At 48.1% G+C, this 16,132-nt stretch overlaps 1 protein-coding gene across 1 annotated transcript; it reads left to right on the plus strand.

Moving 5' to 3' along the window:
* The first annotated feature begins 5,047 nt into the window (after window positions 1–5,047).
* ST6GALNAC1 (ST6 N-acetylgalactosaminide alpha-2,6-sialyltransferase 1) lies at window positions 5,048–15,598 on the plus strand. Its single transcript, XM_041486598.1, has 9 exons — window positions 5,048–5,178; window positions 8,175–8,799; window positions 10,441–10,609; window positions 10,803–10,974; window positions 11,321–11,459; window positions 12,159–12,262; window positions 12,807–12,896; window positions 14,060–14,159; window positions 14,535–15,598. Exons 1-9 carry the CDS (start codon window positions 5,048–5,050, stop codon window positions 14,703–14,705), a joined length of 1,701 nt encoding a protein of 566 aa, XP_041342532.1. The 3' UTR covers window positions 14,706–15,598.
* The last annotated feature ends 534 nt before the right edge of the window (window positions 15,599–16,132 follow it).

A 16,132-nucleotide genomic window follows, 5' to 3' on the forward strand; every position in this document is an offset into this window, starting at 1 on the left:
GTTTTTTAAATTCTCACAAATGAAGAGGCTCATCAGTCTTCTCAGCATTGTGTGTCTGAGGAAGGAATGCTGGGAGCAGAGCATTCAGTGGGATGGGGTGAATGTGAAGAGCTCGAGGAGCAGAAAAGGCTGTGTGATGGCAGACTTGGTCTGCTCCACTCTCTTCAGGGAGGTTAATTATCACCCAGAGCTGTGGCCATAGGGAACAGCTCAAAAGCCAAGTCCTTACTATGCTTACTGAAAGAACTAAAACAATTTCCAGCAACCAGAGCCTGCAACAGGGCCAGATTCAGAGCACTTACCCCCCACCTCCCAGTGATTGCTCCAGGCAAGGACATTCCATGGTGTGTGGGCACTGGCTGGAGGAACCTGCCCATGGTCCCACCAGGTGGGAGAGGGGGAAATGATCTAGGTTGGAGCCACGTCATCTGCTGGCCCTACACAGATCCAAGGCAGTTTCTTTACAGGGGCATGAGCTGGCTGGGGCTGGACACCGAGCACACAAATCAGCACTAATGAGAAGCTGACAGGGTTTGCAATCTCTGCAGCTGCTCTGTGGACACTGAGCAGCCACTTGCTCATTCCACCATCAAAACCACTGTGTCTTTCCCTCCTGGAGCATTTCCCCCCATGGAGAGAACAGACCATTTGGCTCACAGAGATGTTCCCTCACTCCTGGCACAGTTTACTGGGGCTCTGCTCTGTGACAGAACTCTGGGCATTCTTGAAGGTGCCTCTGTATAAGATGTAGGGGCTTTGCTTCAACAAATGCTGTTGTCTCTGGCTGCTTCTTTAGTTTTTGAGAGAAGGTTTGGTGCAGAAGGGAAGAAACTAGCTGGAAAATGGCCAGTGAGTGTGGAATTATGGCAAGCTTGGGAGTTTCTGGGCTATCAGTTTAATTTGGTGAAAGCAAGACAAACAGCTGTGCAGAGTTTGCTCTTGTAATTTCTTCCCCTCCAGATTCCCAGCCTGAAAGCATTTTCTTCTGAAGGTGTTTGCTGAACAGGGAGGGAGAAACAAGAACCTAAGGCTGCTAAGCCAAGCCTTTGCTAGCCCCAAGGCATAGCCACTGAGCCGCTGCATGCTGCAGACAATGTCATTCTTTTTCTCCCCCACTTATAACTCAGCTCTTGCATCATCAAATAATACTGTGGGCATGTCCAAACACCCCCAGCTTTAGCAGCTTTATTCCACTGGCTTCCAATCAAACATTGGTTTTGGTAGGTTGTAGACATCACTGAAAGACAAGTTTATCCTGCAGCTAAGATTCATTGATCTGTAGAACAGTTCTGTTCTTGAGCACATCTTGTGATGTTCTGTTCTGTAGACCAGAGACATGGGAGAGTGGAAAACACACAAGGCACAGGCAAGTAAACAAGATTTGGTACACAGCCCGGTGAAGAACGTGCACACAGAAAAGTTTATGGCACAGTTTAAATGCCAGCTTGCCAGCTGACACCCTCAAGACACACAGTGTAGGATTTAATGACAATTAAGCTTGTTTACAAATTTAAGAAAAACCCAAAAAACAAATGAAACCCCAAGCACCACTCCAGGCAAATCTGCCTTTTATATGTCCAGGATGTAATTAAGGATTAGTGAAGTGGATGTGGAATTAAATGGATATTGGAGATCAAATAGGGCTGACAGAAAACCATCTTCACTCGATGATCCCAGGTGCAGTTTGCTTAAATAAAAAAGTCATCTTGTTTTTACAGCACTGAAGAATGGAAAAACTTCTGCTGTGGGCACTGATGCTGAGACTGGACACACCAGCAGTGCTGGGCTTGGAGTGTGTACACCATAAATGAAGCAGCATCTCCTGAGATTGCAGGTGGGATTGCAGGTGGGATGCAGAGAAGCATGCATTTGGACAGGATGCTGTGGCCCTTGAGAGGCCAGGCCCTGTGCACTGTGCAGTCTTTGCTTTGTACCTTCCTGCCCAGGGCTGGGAGCCCTGTGTATCCCAAGAATCTCACTTCTAATAGAGCTGTTTAAGAGATAGCTCTGATCTTGACCTCAGTTTTCACCAGGCCATCCCTGGAGAGTTCCAGTACATCCCCACTGCCCAATCTGACCTCATGTTTGAGCACACCAGCCTGGTGCCTCAGCTCTGACAGACTGATCTCAGCAGTGGGGGTGGATGGTGAGGAAATGATGCTCCAGGGAAGTGAAAGTCTCTGCTCTGACTAGTGGGGGTTAGGTTTTCTTTTCTTACACCAAGAAGGTGAAAAGCCCTGTTTTGCATAAACCAAGCCTGCTTTTGGCTAATGTGCTTGCCAGAGATTTGGATATTCCCCCAAGCACAATCCCTCCTGAACAGACAGTGCTACAGACAAGTTCTCCACAATTACCAGCGCAGATCCTTAAAAGCAAAGAAATCCATGTTTTTCTGCTTGTAGGAATTTTTCTATCCCTTGTGGCTCTTGGTTTTGCAGTAATGTTACATGGAGGAGATTGAAGGAATATGTTTCCTGCCTCCAGAATTTCCCTTTGGGACCCCTATTAGCAAAAAAAGTCTTGTAGTTGTGAAACCTGTTGACTGGCTTTGCTGTGATATAAAACAGGCACCTTCAGCTCTCTGGGTATTCAGTAATAGTGTGAGTGCTTCTGAGATCTGAGATACTGTCAGCGAAAGCTTTTTTTATATCTGAGCTTCATTTTTTTATAAGAGCTGTGCAAAATCAGCCAGTGCCTAAGAAGCAATATGGCCATCACCCATTGAAATTTCAGGGTTAATGTTTAACAGCCTAAACAGTTAGAATAGCCCTTTGCTGTAAATCTACATCCCTGGTAGAAGTAAACACTTCTCTGTCTGTGGTGTCCATCTTTGCAAATCTTTTCCTCTGCTGGTGGGGTGATGTACTCTTGTCTGCCAAAGATTGATTTCACACTGACTGGGGATTTTCATAACACAAACTCCTCTTTTCTGTGGTGGATTTGCACCAAGTCTTACTTTGATTTGTTGGGTTGCCTCCCAACCACAAAGTAAAATGGATGTGTATCTAGCAGTAAGAGCCTGAAGGAGAGATGCAGGACTCCAGGCAGCTCTTCAAAATGCAGTTTATTCTATCCAAGATGTTGGAGCAGTCCAGGCTCGTGGGTGACAGAGCCTGTGCCTACAGCTGTCAGCTCCAGCTGCAGGCAGGCCTGGAGACCCTTTAGTCTTGGTTACAATGCATTATATACTTTTCTTTGCTGAGCATCTTAATACAGAAGAACCAGTCTATACCTTAGCTTTTACCTATAGCCTATCATAACGACTGTAATTACCATATTCATGTTCCTATTCTGCAATCACTAAAAGTTGGTATGTTACAGTTTAAGCTAGAAGTTGGGTTTCAGTTTTCTTGCAGTTGGAAATTCTGAGACCTTTTTTCTACTTGCAACATCAGCAGTCTTGTTTGCCTGTGCTATCTTTCTGCTTGGTGAAAACATCTCGTTTGAGGTGGGTTTATCCTTTGCTCTAAGTCATACAACCTCTTTCCATATCAACATAACCTTTGCCTTCTTAATTACCCAGTAAAACTGGCTCAGCAATCATCAATTTACACATCTATAATTCTCCTATATCAAAACTTGCTTTCATTTTTATTCCTTCTTCAGATTCTACATTCAAAATCTCTCTGCCAAGCATACATATCTGTTAAACTTTCTTGTCAAACTTTCATCCTTCCCAACATCTGGCCATCAGCATTTAGGGGGCAGGGAGTGCTTCTGGATCGGAGCTGCAAGCAATTACTGCATGAAGAATATATGTTTATGGTTATATCTAAAACCTTGGGCAGGTGGTGATCTGAAAGCTTCCTGAACTGTAACTATGGTCACTTCCACCCATGCATTCCCAGTGATGCTTCTTCCAGGTTAGAGATAAAAGGTTTTCATTTTAGGGCAGACCAATGTCATTAAGAAAAATACAGGAAACTTCCATTGTTTGCAGTAAAAAGCTTTCCTTTCCCCGCTCTTTGATAAATAAGCTTCTGGTGATAAATGGGAACAGGACAAAACTGATGCCTTGCCTGAGAAATTGGATGTGTGTGCAATGTCTGGGAATGCTGGGAGACAGGGTGTGCACACTGTTGTAGAGAAATCCAGAGGGAAGACCAGCCCAGTGTTAGGGTGGTGGGGAGACACAAGACAAATCATGGACTTTGGACCTGGTTAATATAAGAGATTTTATAAGATGATACCTTGGCAAAAGCAAATGGAACTTTGAAAATTAGACCTAGATTGCAAGAAGATTAAATCAAACTGAAAGACTAAATCACCGGAAAAAAGAAAATCCCATTAAACTCTGCAAGCAAGAGATGTTGTTATGTGCATAAGTTTGTCTATGTGATTTTAACCTAATCATTGCAGCACACATTACTAGTCTCCCTGAAATGGTATATAAACATTTGCATCCCACAATAAACCCGGATTCTGCTCACTGAGTCATCTCCCCGTCTCTCTCCATCGCTGCCAGCCCAGTCCTTCCACACACCTTGGTGAGGCAGTGCCTGGCCAGCGCCTCTGCCACCCACGGGCACCTCACCATGCGCTGCCCCAGGATAAGGCTCCCCAAAATTGCCAAAGCCCTGCTTTGCCTCTTCGCTGTAACACAGTTCTGCCTCTTCTTTGGCAGTTCCAGCTCCTTGTTTGACTTGGCGAAGACAAAGATTTTCAGGTAAGGGACCTGTTCCTTCGCGGCACGCGCTGCCCAGTGTGGGTGCTCGTGCTCGCTTTCTCTCTCTAGACCTAGATTGCAAGAAGATTAAATCAAACTGAAAGACTAAATCACCGGAAAAAAGAAAATCCCATTAAACTCTGCAAGCAAGAGATGTTGTTATGTGCATAAGTTTGTCTATGTGATTTTAACCTAATCATTGCAGCACACATTACTAGTCTCCCTGAAATGGTATATAAACATTTGCATCCCACAATAAACCCGGATTCTGCTCACTGAGTCATCTCCCCGTCTCTCTCCATCGCTGCCAGCCCAGTCCTTCCACACACCTTGGTGAGGCAGTGCCTGGCCAGCGCCTCTGCCACCCACGGGCACCTCACCATGCGCTGCCCCAGGATAAGGCTCCCCAAAATTGCCAAAGCCCTGCTTTGCCTCTTCGCTGTAACACAGTTCTGCCTCTTCTTTGGCAGTTCCAGCTCCTTGTTTGACTTGGCGAAGACAAAGATTTTCAGGTAAGGGACCTGTTCCTTCGCTGCACGCGCTGCCCGGTGTGGGTGCTCGTGCTCGCTTTCTCTGTCTGTCCCTCTGTCTTTTTTACCCTGAAACTTGCACTTCTGATCTGAGTTAGGTGACCACTTTACTTTAGTAGAGCATGGTGGTGGAAGATCCACAGTCAAAAACATGCTTCTCTTGGCTCACTGTTTTCCAGGGCTTGCTTTTGTAGCTGTCTAAAGCAGCTTTTGCTTCACTAACCCTACCTGTTTTCATACTTTGGCACTACACAGTATTTGCTTTTCCTGTTGGCTCCCAGAAGGACCTTATTCAGCTCTAATCCAGATCGCACTGGTGGATGGTGAATTTGGTGGGATGGCTTTGAATTTATGGCAAGTTCGAAAGCTGATTCCTAACACAAAACACGCTGCATACTGGCACACCAGTGTCATGTAGACATGATATATTGATATCTATTTTATATAAATGGTCAAGTAAATCCTACAGGAATGGGTATGGAGGGAATTGCAGTGAAATGTCTCCAGCATCACTGGCAGGGAGCATTGCTCCTTGCATGAGCCCTTGCAGAGATCTGAGCCTTTCCCAGTACACGTATGGCTTGTTGATGTGTTGGTGCTGTGTATAGGAAGCACCACTGCCCAGCCTCCCCACCACCCTCACCTGGTCCCAGCTCTCCCAGGAAGCTCACATGGCTTGGCTGGGTTGGGTTGGTTCTCAGCTGAATGTCTGGGCTGGTACTATGGGGGCAGGCAGCAGGAGTGAGGCTGGGAACATCTGCAGCTCTTCTGGAGGTGACTCGAGTTCAGCTCAGCTCTAGCAGCTTGAGACCACGCTTTGAGGACAGCTGTCAAATGTGGAGAGGTTGGAACCTGCAGAAGGGAGGTGGGAGGGAAAGGAGAGAAGGAGGAGGTGTAGAGAAGTGGAGTTCTCCTTGATCCCAGAGCCCATCAGTGGCAGAACTGGAGCAAGAAGTGGCTCTCCATATTTAGCTGCTTGAAGCCATTTCCTTCTACTGTAGTTTCAGAGAATGGATATGCCTGTATTTGTACAATTTATGTAAAACATAACAAGATATGAGCTGTGTGTGGTTGTCTGTGTGGCAGTTCTATTTCTGTACCTTGTATGTCACGTAGAATACACAAAGCAGCATTTTCATGGCTTTATCCTCTATTTGTCCTTGGGCTTTGTAAAAGGGGAAGAAAATGACAGTAAATGTCATTGAGCTTCTGCAGTTGTTTGCCAGCTGGACTCTAGAGCCTGAAATTCACCGAGCTGCTTTGACAATTTGTCTGGATTTAAAATGCTGTTCAGGAGAGCAGGGTCCTGTGTAAGCACAAGTGCCTGGCCATGTGGGCCTGACTGCAGGCAGCAAGGTTTGGGATGTGAAGAGTCCTCACTTTTACATTTTGGTCTCTGGCACAGCATTTGAAGTGTGACAGACTGAGGTGGAATCTGCCCTGCAAGACATCACTTAGGGAAAGCCTGGAGTGGAGGATGGTTTCTCATATTGAAACTCCTGTTTCATTTGTTCTCTACACTTTAATTTTGAAGTTTTTAAACATCATGTTAAAATACAACAGAAATTCTCCAAGGGATTTAAGATCTGCCTGAGCTACCTTACCAAATTTCTCTTTATTTAGAGTGTCCATATAAAATCTTTCCTCCTATTGGGCAGTAAACAGTGACAGTAAGTTTATACATGAAGCACTATGATAGAAAGCACATGTTGCACACTTGGTTGAAACTGGCTAATGATTATGAGAGAGGCAGAGCTGAAAGGCCATTTGCTACAAGCTCTCTTTTTTAGCCTTGCAAAGGTTCACGCATTTATCTGATATGAAACGATTTTTAAAAGCCTCCTTAGCTGATCATTTCCTGAACGCTTTCAAAGTGGTATAACATCCATTAAATTTCAGCAGCAACTGAGCTGCTATCTGCAGCCCTGTTATCTGCAGAAGTGCTTTTTGTCCCATTTGTCACTTCGGAAGCAATCCACAGCGTTCCGAAACAAGTGCGTCATGCAAAGGCTGAACGTGAGTGTGGGATCAGACTGCCACAGCCATGGTTTGTCCTGGAAAGCTTTGCTGTACACAAAAGCTCAGCTGCAGATATTGTTCACCTTCCTTTTTTCCGTTCTACCCTCCAGCCATACGCAGAGAAGAGGGAATGTTTAGGACAAAAATCCACCACTTCTGCCTTGATTTTTTTTTTTTTTCTGGGTTTCAGCACAGTCATGTTGCAGGTGGCTCTTCTGCTGCTGGCAGATGTGTCCTGTGGCAACCTTGTACCTGCCTGTGCCTCTGAATCAGGCAACAGGGCAGCTGCAATGTTAGAGGCAAGTGCTAAAAATGTAGAGATTTTGCATTTTAATAGCTTCACAATGTCTGCCTTCAGACATGTGCCTGGTGAGTGGGATGCCTTTGCATTACCTGACCAAGGCAGAAGAAAAGAGAAAGAAATGCCCTGTGACTCCCAAAGCTCAAGAGGTGATGTAGGGTAAAGAAGTGAGTTTCACTTCTTCTCAGACTTCCCTTCCTGAATTCTGGAAGATCTTGATGCTGTGCTGCTGAATCACAGGGCTCTGCTGGCAGAGGGGAGAGGCAGATGGCTGCCTCCATGGTGGGGGCCACGTCCTGAGCCCAGGATCTCCAAACCAACCTCCAAACCAACCCCCTGCTCTGGGGACACTGCCAGGGGGCCTGCCCAGTGCGTGGCAAAGCTGGGCTGTACTGGTTGGCTGTTCCTGCCAGTGTGAATGTTTCATGTGCCAAGTGCTGAGGAGAGAATGTGTGCCTCTGGGATTTGCCTGCTGGGGAGATAAGCAATATTCAGGCTAGAATGGTGCAGGAAGTTGAGTAACATTTTGGCAAAGTTTAAAATGAAATTGCTCTAAAGCACAGAGAGAGGCTGAGAGTCAAGAGCACTAGAAATGAGCTGAAGGGTGTTCAGTGTTAAGTGTGTGTGATGTATCTGCTTTTCCTTTGATTGCATTCAGGAAATTGAACATTTTCCAACATGCCCCAGAGACACAACAAGTGGACCACCAAGAGCAACAGGGTTTAAACTATTCTGATAATGGGAACTCCCGGAGCATTTTAAAGGTGACTTCGGGAGGACGCACCATAATACTCAAAGATGTGGTGGAGAAGACACCAAGATGGACAGGAAAGGAGGAGCAGAAGGAAAAAATGAAACCAGTTATGAGCATTAAGGAAGCAAAGGAGAACATGGCTGTGAAACCACCACCCCAGCTGGAGGGAATCAGGAAGACAACAGTGAAAACAACCCCTATGGTGCAGGGAAACAAGGGGAAAACAACAGTGAGGCCAGCTCCATGGGTGGAAGAAGCCAAGGAAAAGACAACAGCGAAACCACTTCCCAGGGAGAAGGGAGGCAAGGAGAAGGCAACAGTGAAACCATCCTCTGGGGTGAAGGGAGCACATGAGAACAAGACAACCAAAGACCAAGCAAAACCCAAAGCATCAATGAAAACTGTAGGACCTACTCCTCAGGCTGCTGCTGTGACACAGAAGAGGAAACTGAGCTCTGCTAACTTCACATCTGAGCCACAGTGGGATTTCGAGGATGAGTACCTGCTGGATAACTCATCCCCGCCCTCGGTAGGTGGGATGGTGCAGATGGTCACCAAGAATGGTGCCTCCCCACTGACCTCCTTGTCTGCTGCCCTGGCCATGTGTGCCCTTTGCAGCTGGGGATGATTTCAGAGCTGGTAGGTCACTCATTGGTATATGCAGATGCTGCTGGGAACCCAGACAAGAAGACCTCTATATACAAAGTCTTTATGCAGATGAAGACCCAGGTTAATTAAATTTGAGCATCTCTTAATTACTAATATACAGGAACAGGGCCTTTAGGAAAGTAGTAAACTCCAGCAAAGTTCTCAGCAAGCAGCTGGGAGAGGTTGTGGTGTCTCATATGTCTCTGTCCCCCATCCTATGCTGGTAAGTCTTTGTAAAGCTCACCCAGAGCAGTTTTCCCTGGCACCCCTGTTTCTGGAAGCCTTGAACAGGTGGGTCACCTTCTCAGATGTTGTGTCTCACTCCCAAACCTGATCTGTAATTCTGCAGAGAGAGAGAGTCATTAGGAACACTCTCCCTCCTTAATTTCCTGCATGATCAGAGTTTTCCCTTGTTCCTCTGGTACTGATCCAGTCTAGCTCTGGAGGCACAAGAAGTACCAAGCCTTGGACATACCTGCTTGAGCAGGACAGGAATGTCCCTGTTTCTGGACATGAAATACGCTGTGAGTGAAATGATGCCACCATGAAGCCCCTGCCAGTGCTGTGCTCAGTGTGCTCCTGTGCTGACAGGCAGAATGAGGGCTGTCTCCTCAGGCTGTGACAGGGCTGTCATCCTCATGCACTGCAGAGAGCCCAGCTCAGCCATGGAGCACTCAGCAAGGCTTTGGCAATGCAGGGGATTTGAGCTGGGCACGAGGGTCCGTTTGGTCTCTATTTTGTCTTTCAGTAGGTGTTTGGGGAAGGTGGCTAAGAAAGCAGAGCCCAAATTGACTCAGCAGAAAATTCAGTGTAGTGGAGCTGTTTGCTTTCCATCTGCACACACAGCCTCACTCTTGCCAGCTGCAGTGAGACCTCCCTTGTAGGATAAGCTGGCTTGGATTCCCTTCTCAGCTGCACATTCACTGATTTATTTATGACATTGAACAAGTTGTTGCACATTTTTTTTTACCCTTAAAGGGAGTGGCAATGCTGATCTTGTTTCATTTGTTCATCACTGTTTCCTTGGGTGGACTCTCAGGACCTTGTGAGGTGCATTGCCAGCAGGGACTGCTCATTATAGCTTGTATATGTTATTGCAGCATATTCCTAGTGCTTACAGCCTTATTTGATGCATTTAGGTTAGACCTATTACAAATGTTAATTTGCATCAGCTAAAGAGGCCCAAAGCCAGTAAAACATTTAAAACAGTAAAACATTTTAAACAGTGAAACATTTAAAACATTTGAAACATTTAAAACAATAAAACAGGCCTGTTGTTCTGAAGACGAAAGTCTCAGAGGCTTGGAGTCATCCTGGCTCCCTTGTAGGTGACTTTTCACCAGCTGGTTATGGATGTAGTGCTAAAATTCTGTTTCATGTTCTGGTGGTGAGGATCATGAGGGGAGTGGTACCACTGGAGTTTCCCTTTGGTCCTGCCACAGACAGGCACACAAGCACTGGCACTCAGTCAGGTTTATCACTCTGCTCACCAGTCATTACTGTTTCCTTTTTGCTTTTCAAGACCTGCTCTGAATCAGTGAGGGCCAGGGCTGCCAAGTCTGCCTGGCTGCGGGATCTTTTCCTGCCCAACATCACGCTCTTCATGGACAAGAGATACTTCAGTGACAGTGAATGGAACCGCCTGGAGCATTTTATACCCCCCTATGGCTTCATGGACCTGAATTATTCACGTGAGTCCCTCAGGGCTTGTCTGGATGGGACTTTCAGACTCCTAACAGGAAGCTTATGCTGAGTAGCTGGGGGTTTGCAGCATCTCCCCATCAAAGGCATCAGTCTAGGAGGATCTCATGGGGGAAACTCTGGTGGTTTCACTGTGACCATCCCTAAGGCTCTTGATAACTCACCACTGTGTTTGCTTCACAGTGGTAAAGGAGGTCATATCCCTGCTGCCCCCACAGCCCCACCAGCAGCTGCTTCTGGCCAACCATGACAGCAGCGTGCCCACGTGCATCAGCTGTGCTGTTGTGGGGAATGGAGGAATACTGAATAACTCTGGGATGGGCCAGGAGATTGACTCCCATGACTATGTCTTCAGGTAAGGCTGCCTTCCTCCTCAGAAGATGCACAGCTAGCTTACTGTGGCTGGAGCACTTCATCTCTTCTAGTATTCCACTCATTCCCAAGTGCCAAAATGATGGCTGGCAGGAGATAAAAAGTCCAAAAATAATTGGGAAGTTACTCAATATCCAAAGCCTGTGGTCACAAATGAGCCACAAAGAGCCATCTCCACAGCAGAGGCTCTCCTGCAGATTAGGGTGCCAATCAGACTGGGCTAGTCTACCCTTCCTCCAGGCTAACACTGTCTTTTCCTATTACGAATGTGCATGGGAGGGGTTTCAGTGGTCACCTAACTCTGCTCCTCTGTTTGATTCCTTTGCCAGGGTCAGCGGGGCCGTAATCAAGGGTTATGAAAAAGATGTGGGAACAAAAACCTCCTTTTATGGATTCACGGCCTTCTCCCTGGTTTCCTCTCTTCAGATCTTGGGACACAGAGGGTTCAGCAAGATCCCGTGGGATGAAGTGAGTGAGGTCCCTGCTGTGTGCATGCACAGCTTTAACAGGATGCTGTTTGTCTGTGTGCTTCAGTTCTGCTCTTGCCATGGGGAGCAAAGGGGCTGAGGCAGCCCTTTGGCATTAACCTGAGGAGGGAACCTGCACTGCCTTGGCTCATTGTGACTGTTTGACGTGGCAAGTTGTGTCATTGCCACCCCAGCCTTGTGTCACCTTTGAGTCAGGAGCGGGAGTGAAGGCAACACACGAACTCTAACTCTCTTCAGCAGGCTGATTCGAGTTTATTAGAAACCCAGTCTCTTTATACACTGTTCTGATACAGGTGGACTTGATTGCTCACTTAACTAACACCCCTTCACACTACTGGCTAATTAATGTTAATGAGTACCAATGTTCACCTTTGGTAAACATCTTATGAGAAAACAGCTGTTCAAAACACCAGCTGCACTATTTTAATTCTTTCTCTCAGCCTTCTCAAAACTCCCCAGAACAATTCCTGGGAAAGTTTATCTGGCTTTCTCTCTGTCACATCCACAGCCTTGTGGCATGTAGAAGGAGCTGCTCCTCAGATGTTTTCTCCATTTTTTTTGCTGTGGGCTGGTTGAGAGTTGCAGACTGAAGATGTGTGCCCAAGGAACTCAGTGACCCCAGACGCCTGCTTGCACTTTTTTGGAAGCGCTGTTCACTAATACTCACTTATTTTCTTAGCACGTCAGATACATTCACTTCCTGGAGGGAGCAAGAGACTATGAGTGGCTGAAGGCTCTTCTGTTGAACAAGAACATCAGGAAAGGATTCTTGAACCTCGGCGGGTAAAACAAACTTTAGCCCCCTCTACCCCTCCAGTGACGAGCTCTCTGTTGGGCTCCTTTCCTCTCCCAGTGCTCAGCCCTGTGAGGACCAGGCCAGGGTAAAGCCTCCCTCCCCTGGCAGACAGAAATCTCTAATTCCTCCACAACCCTGAGCACTGCTGTGGTCAATACTTCACAGAAGTAGCTGATTTCAATGATGTGTGGCCAGAGTTTAGAGAAAGCTTTGTGATTTTTGGGGATGAGCACAGGCTGCTGGCTGGTCTGGTGTGGCCTGCTCGTGGATGAAGGCCTGGTTTCACTAATTTTTGCCTATACAAACACATGCTTTTGATATTCCTGTCTCTTTTTGTTGCCTCTCCTCCCTGAGCTCTTCCTCTGCAACGCACACAGGCTGTGGAGGCTTTGTAGTAATGTGGGAAATGTTACAGAATATCTTCACAGTGTTTGTGGTCCTTCTCTTACCACCAAGTGCACCAGGGCTGATCCTTTCCAGCTGTGATGAGGTGTAGGAGATTGTTTTGAGTCTCCCCATTCCTGTCCTTAGGCAGAAGCCCCGGCAGAAATTCGATGAAGATTTCACAATGGACAAATACCTGGTGGCTCACCCTGATTTCCTCAGATACATGAAAAACAGGTGAGCTGTGGGCTGTGTGCTCTAACAGGCTTGTTTTTCCTGGCCAGCACCATCTCTGTCTCTGGCCTCTCCTCCCAGCTGCCTCCCCTGTCCCCACAGTTCAGCCACACCAGCAGCCTGAGCTCAGCTGAAACTCTGTGGTGCTGCAGTGGGATGCTAATGGTGGGTAAACATCCAGAACCTGTGAGCTGGAGAAGCAACAGCCATCAGACTGTTTGGTTTCCTGCATCCAAAAGAGACCCAGGGCCAATTGCAACTTTAGGTGTAGGAAGAATGCTGCTGAAGTGCCAGGGTAGTTGATCTCGAGTTCAGGACTGGCCTTTCCTGTTCCCCATTGCTTGGCACCTTGGAGGAAGGCTCTGTAACAGATTTTCTCTCCAGAGATTCCTTCTAGACTCTGGAGGCTGGTTATGCCCTCAGGCTCTTCTTCAGCATCCCCTTTGCCTGTTCTGGCTCCTTCTGTGCCTCTCCAACCCTCTCCACAAGCCTGCTGGCCACTGTCACCATGAGATCTGCCCATCACGGGCCGAGAGATGGAGGAACAGGAGCTCCTGTAGTGCCCTGCTTTGGCTGCCTTTACCCTTCAGTCTCCTTGAGAGCTGCTGCCTTCCCTGGAGCCAGATGGCCAGCACTCCCTGCCTGCTCTGCCATCCCCCCTCTGACTTGGGGCCTTTCCAAGGCCAAGAGGACTCCATGCTGTTTTTTCCCAGTGTTTACTCCTACTTTCCTAACAACTCCTGGCATGACACAGTGCAGCTCCTGGCAGGTTTTGTGACACCCCTCTGCACCTTCCCTGTGTCTCTTTTCACTCCTAGATGTGGGTGGGGAGCAGGATATACCAGGGAGCCCCAAAGCCACCTCTGCACTGTGAAGCAAGGGGCAGATTTAAGAGTAGTGGGTTTTAACCTATGAGATCCTTTAATCCATCCCCTCTTTACCCCCACTGCCTCAAGACCTACCCCTTCCACAAAGCTGGGGCAGAGCTGGGCTTATGTAGCAGTGCAGGTGGTGGAGAGTTCTGGGCACACTCCTGGCTTCTCTGAAATGCCTCGTATGGCCCCAAGCTGCTGCAAGGAGGGAAGAGGCCACAGGGGGACAAAGTGTGTCCTGCTTGGAACACCACAGCCAGCAACTCCTCAGTGCTTTCCTCTCTCCTGCTGCAGGTTTTTAAAGTCTAAAAATTTGGAAAAGCACTACTGGAGGCTGTACAGACCCACAACAGGGGCCTTCCTGCTGCTGACTGCCCTCCATCTCTGTGACCAGGTAAGGGTACAGTGGTTCTTGCACCCAGAACTGTCTGGAAGTGGGAACAGGGGACAGAGGAGAGCAGGGGTGGCTGCTGTCTGCCTCGAGAGTCTATGGGCTCGTGTCAGCTGTGGAGGAGCAGACTGAAGATGAGAAACAGCCCCAAAATAGCTCCCACAGAGGTGGTGAAGCCTGCTGTGACCTAGAGCACATGAACTCCCAGGGAGGCAGTGAGGGGACAGCAGGATCTCTGGAGCCAGTGCTCACAGGCTGGTCCTTCTGGACACCCACACAGGGTCACCAGAGAAGCCCCAGCTGGCATCTCTGTCCTGTATTTCACCTGCTCCCTCCATCCCTGGTAGCCCTGCCCAGTGAGCCCTGCATCTTTCCCAGGTCAGTGCCTACGGCTACATCACGGAGGGGCACGAGAAGTACTCGGATCACTACTATGACAAGGACTGGAAAAAGCTGATTTTCTACATTAACCATGACTTCAACCTGGAGAAGCAGGTGTGGAAAAGGCTTCATGATGAGAATATCATGAAACTTTACCTGAGAACCTGACTGCAGCAAGGGCCAGTTTGCCTGGGAAATCTCAACAACACCTTCCTGGGAACAGAAGACAACCACCAGAGCCAAGGTTAGCTCTGGACTGCCAGGCACATTTCATCCCCACAAAGACATTTCCCTCCTTCAGCACCTCTGTTATTTCACAGCACTTCAACAAATGTATGAATGCTGCAGACCCAAAGACCAACAGGAAAATGCAGCCTGCCAAAAAAGTCCCACCTGGCTGTGCTGCAGGACTCTGGCTGGTTGTTGTAGGCATGGGTGTTATGAGAGCACCATCCAGGATATGCTCCTTTGTGTAATTCAGGTTTTCTCTCTGCCAGGAGATGCTCCTCAGGCTGGGGCCACTTTTCTTCTGGGTGAATCCTCTCCATTAGCAATGCCCATTTTGGAGCTGGGTATTGTCCAAACAAACTCCCTGGGGAGCTGGAATGGATGGAGGTGGAAACACAGATTTTGTTTCAGGTTTATTTAATTTCTTGACGGGGAGGGCTGCACTCACTCTTCTCCCTGCAGATAAAAAGGTTGGACTGGACACATCCAGGTGACTGATTTGAGAGAGAATGAGTTTCACTTCTGCTACCCTGTGTGGCCTTGCTATGACACTTCCAGAGGAGCACTGCCATCAACTCCGGGGCAGGTAGCTGCTCTCCATGGTGCAGCAGACCTCCTGTACCTGTGCCTCTTGCCCCAGGGCTCCCCTGGCTGCACAAAATGTGAATTTTGTGGCATGGACCTGATATGCCAAGTCCTTGCATAGCTGGACTTCGTCATGCTTGGCTCCCAGCTGTGCTCAGGGCTCTGTGTTTGTCCTGTTGGGAGGAGAGGTGGAAGCTCTCCAAGTCCAGGGATGGATGCCATGTGTCCTTGCTGCTGGCTGAAGTGCCTGTCCCCCGTGGTGCTGAGAGGGGCCCAGCTGCAGCCAGCACACCTGGAGCATGCTGGCCTCCTGGAAGGGGTTTTGTAACCAAAATAAATGGCACAACTTTGGCCAAGCTGATCTTTCGTGCAGCCCTGTGGGTTGTGGTTATTTAGTGCACCCAGAATTGACGTTTAATGGCTGAGATACAACAGATGGCAAAGCCAGGAGAGTACAGGACTGAGGGATAATGAGATTATCTTATTTGGAGAAGCTCTGCAGCTTGTGTGGACACACCTGAGCATCCCCCAGCTGTTCACCTTGCAGGACAGGGATCAGCACCAGCCAGACACCTCCCTGAGGAAGTGTGTGAACACCTGGCAAGTCTGCCCTTGTCCCAGCAACTGTTCTCCAAGTGTATCAGATATTCAAGAGAAATGCATGAAGGGCTGGCTGTTTCCCACATGACGCCGTGCAGGCACAAAGCCACCTCCAGTGTCCCAGCAGGTGCAGAGCATGTCCCTGGGCTTAACCAGCTGCACACTCACCAGACCTGCTTGGT

Source organism: Pyrgilauda ruficollis, unplaced genomic scaffold (genome assembly GCF_017590135.1).
Source record: "Pyrgilauda ruficollis isolate IOZ18807 unplaced genomic scaffold, ASM1759013v1 scaffold77, whole genome shotgun sequence".
NCBI lineage: Eukaryota > Metazoa > Chordata > Aves > Passeriformes > Passeridae > Pyrgilauda > Pyrgilauda ruficollis.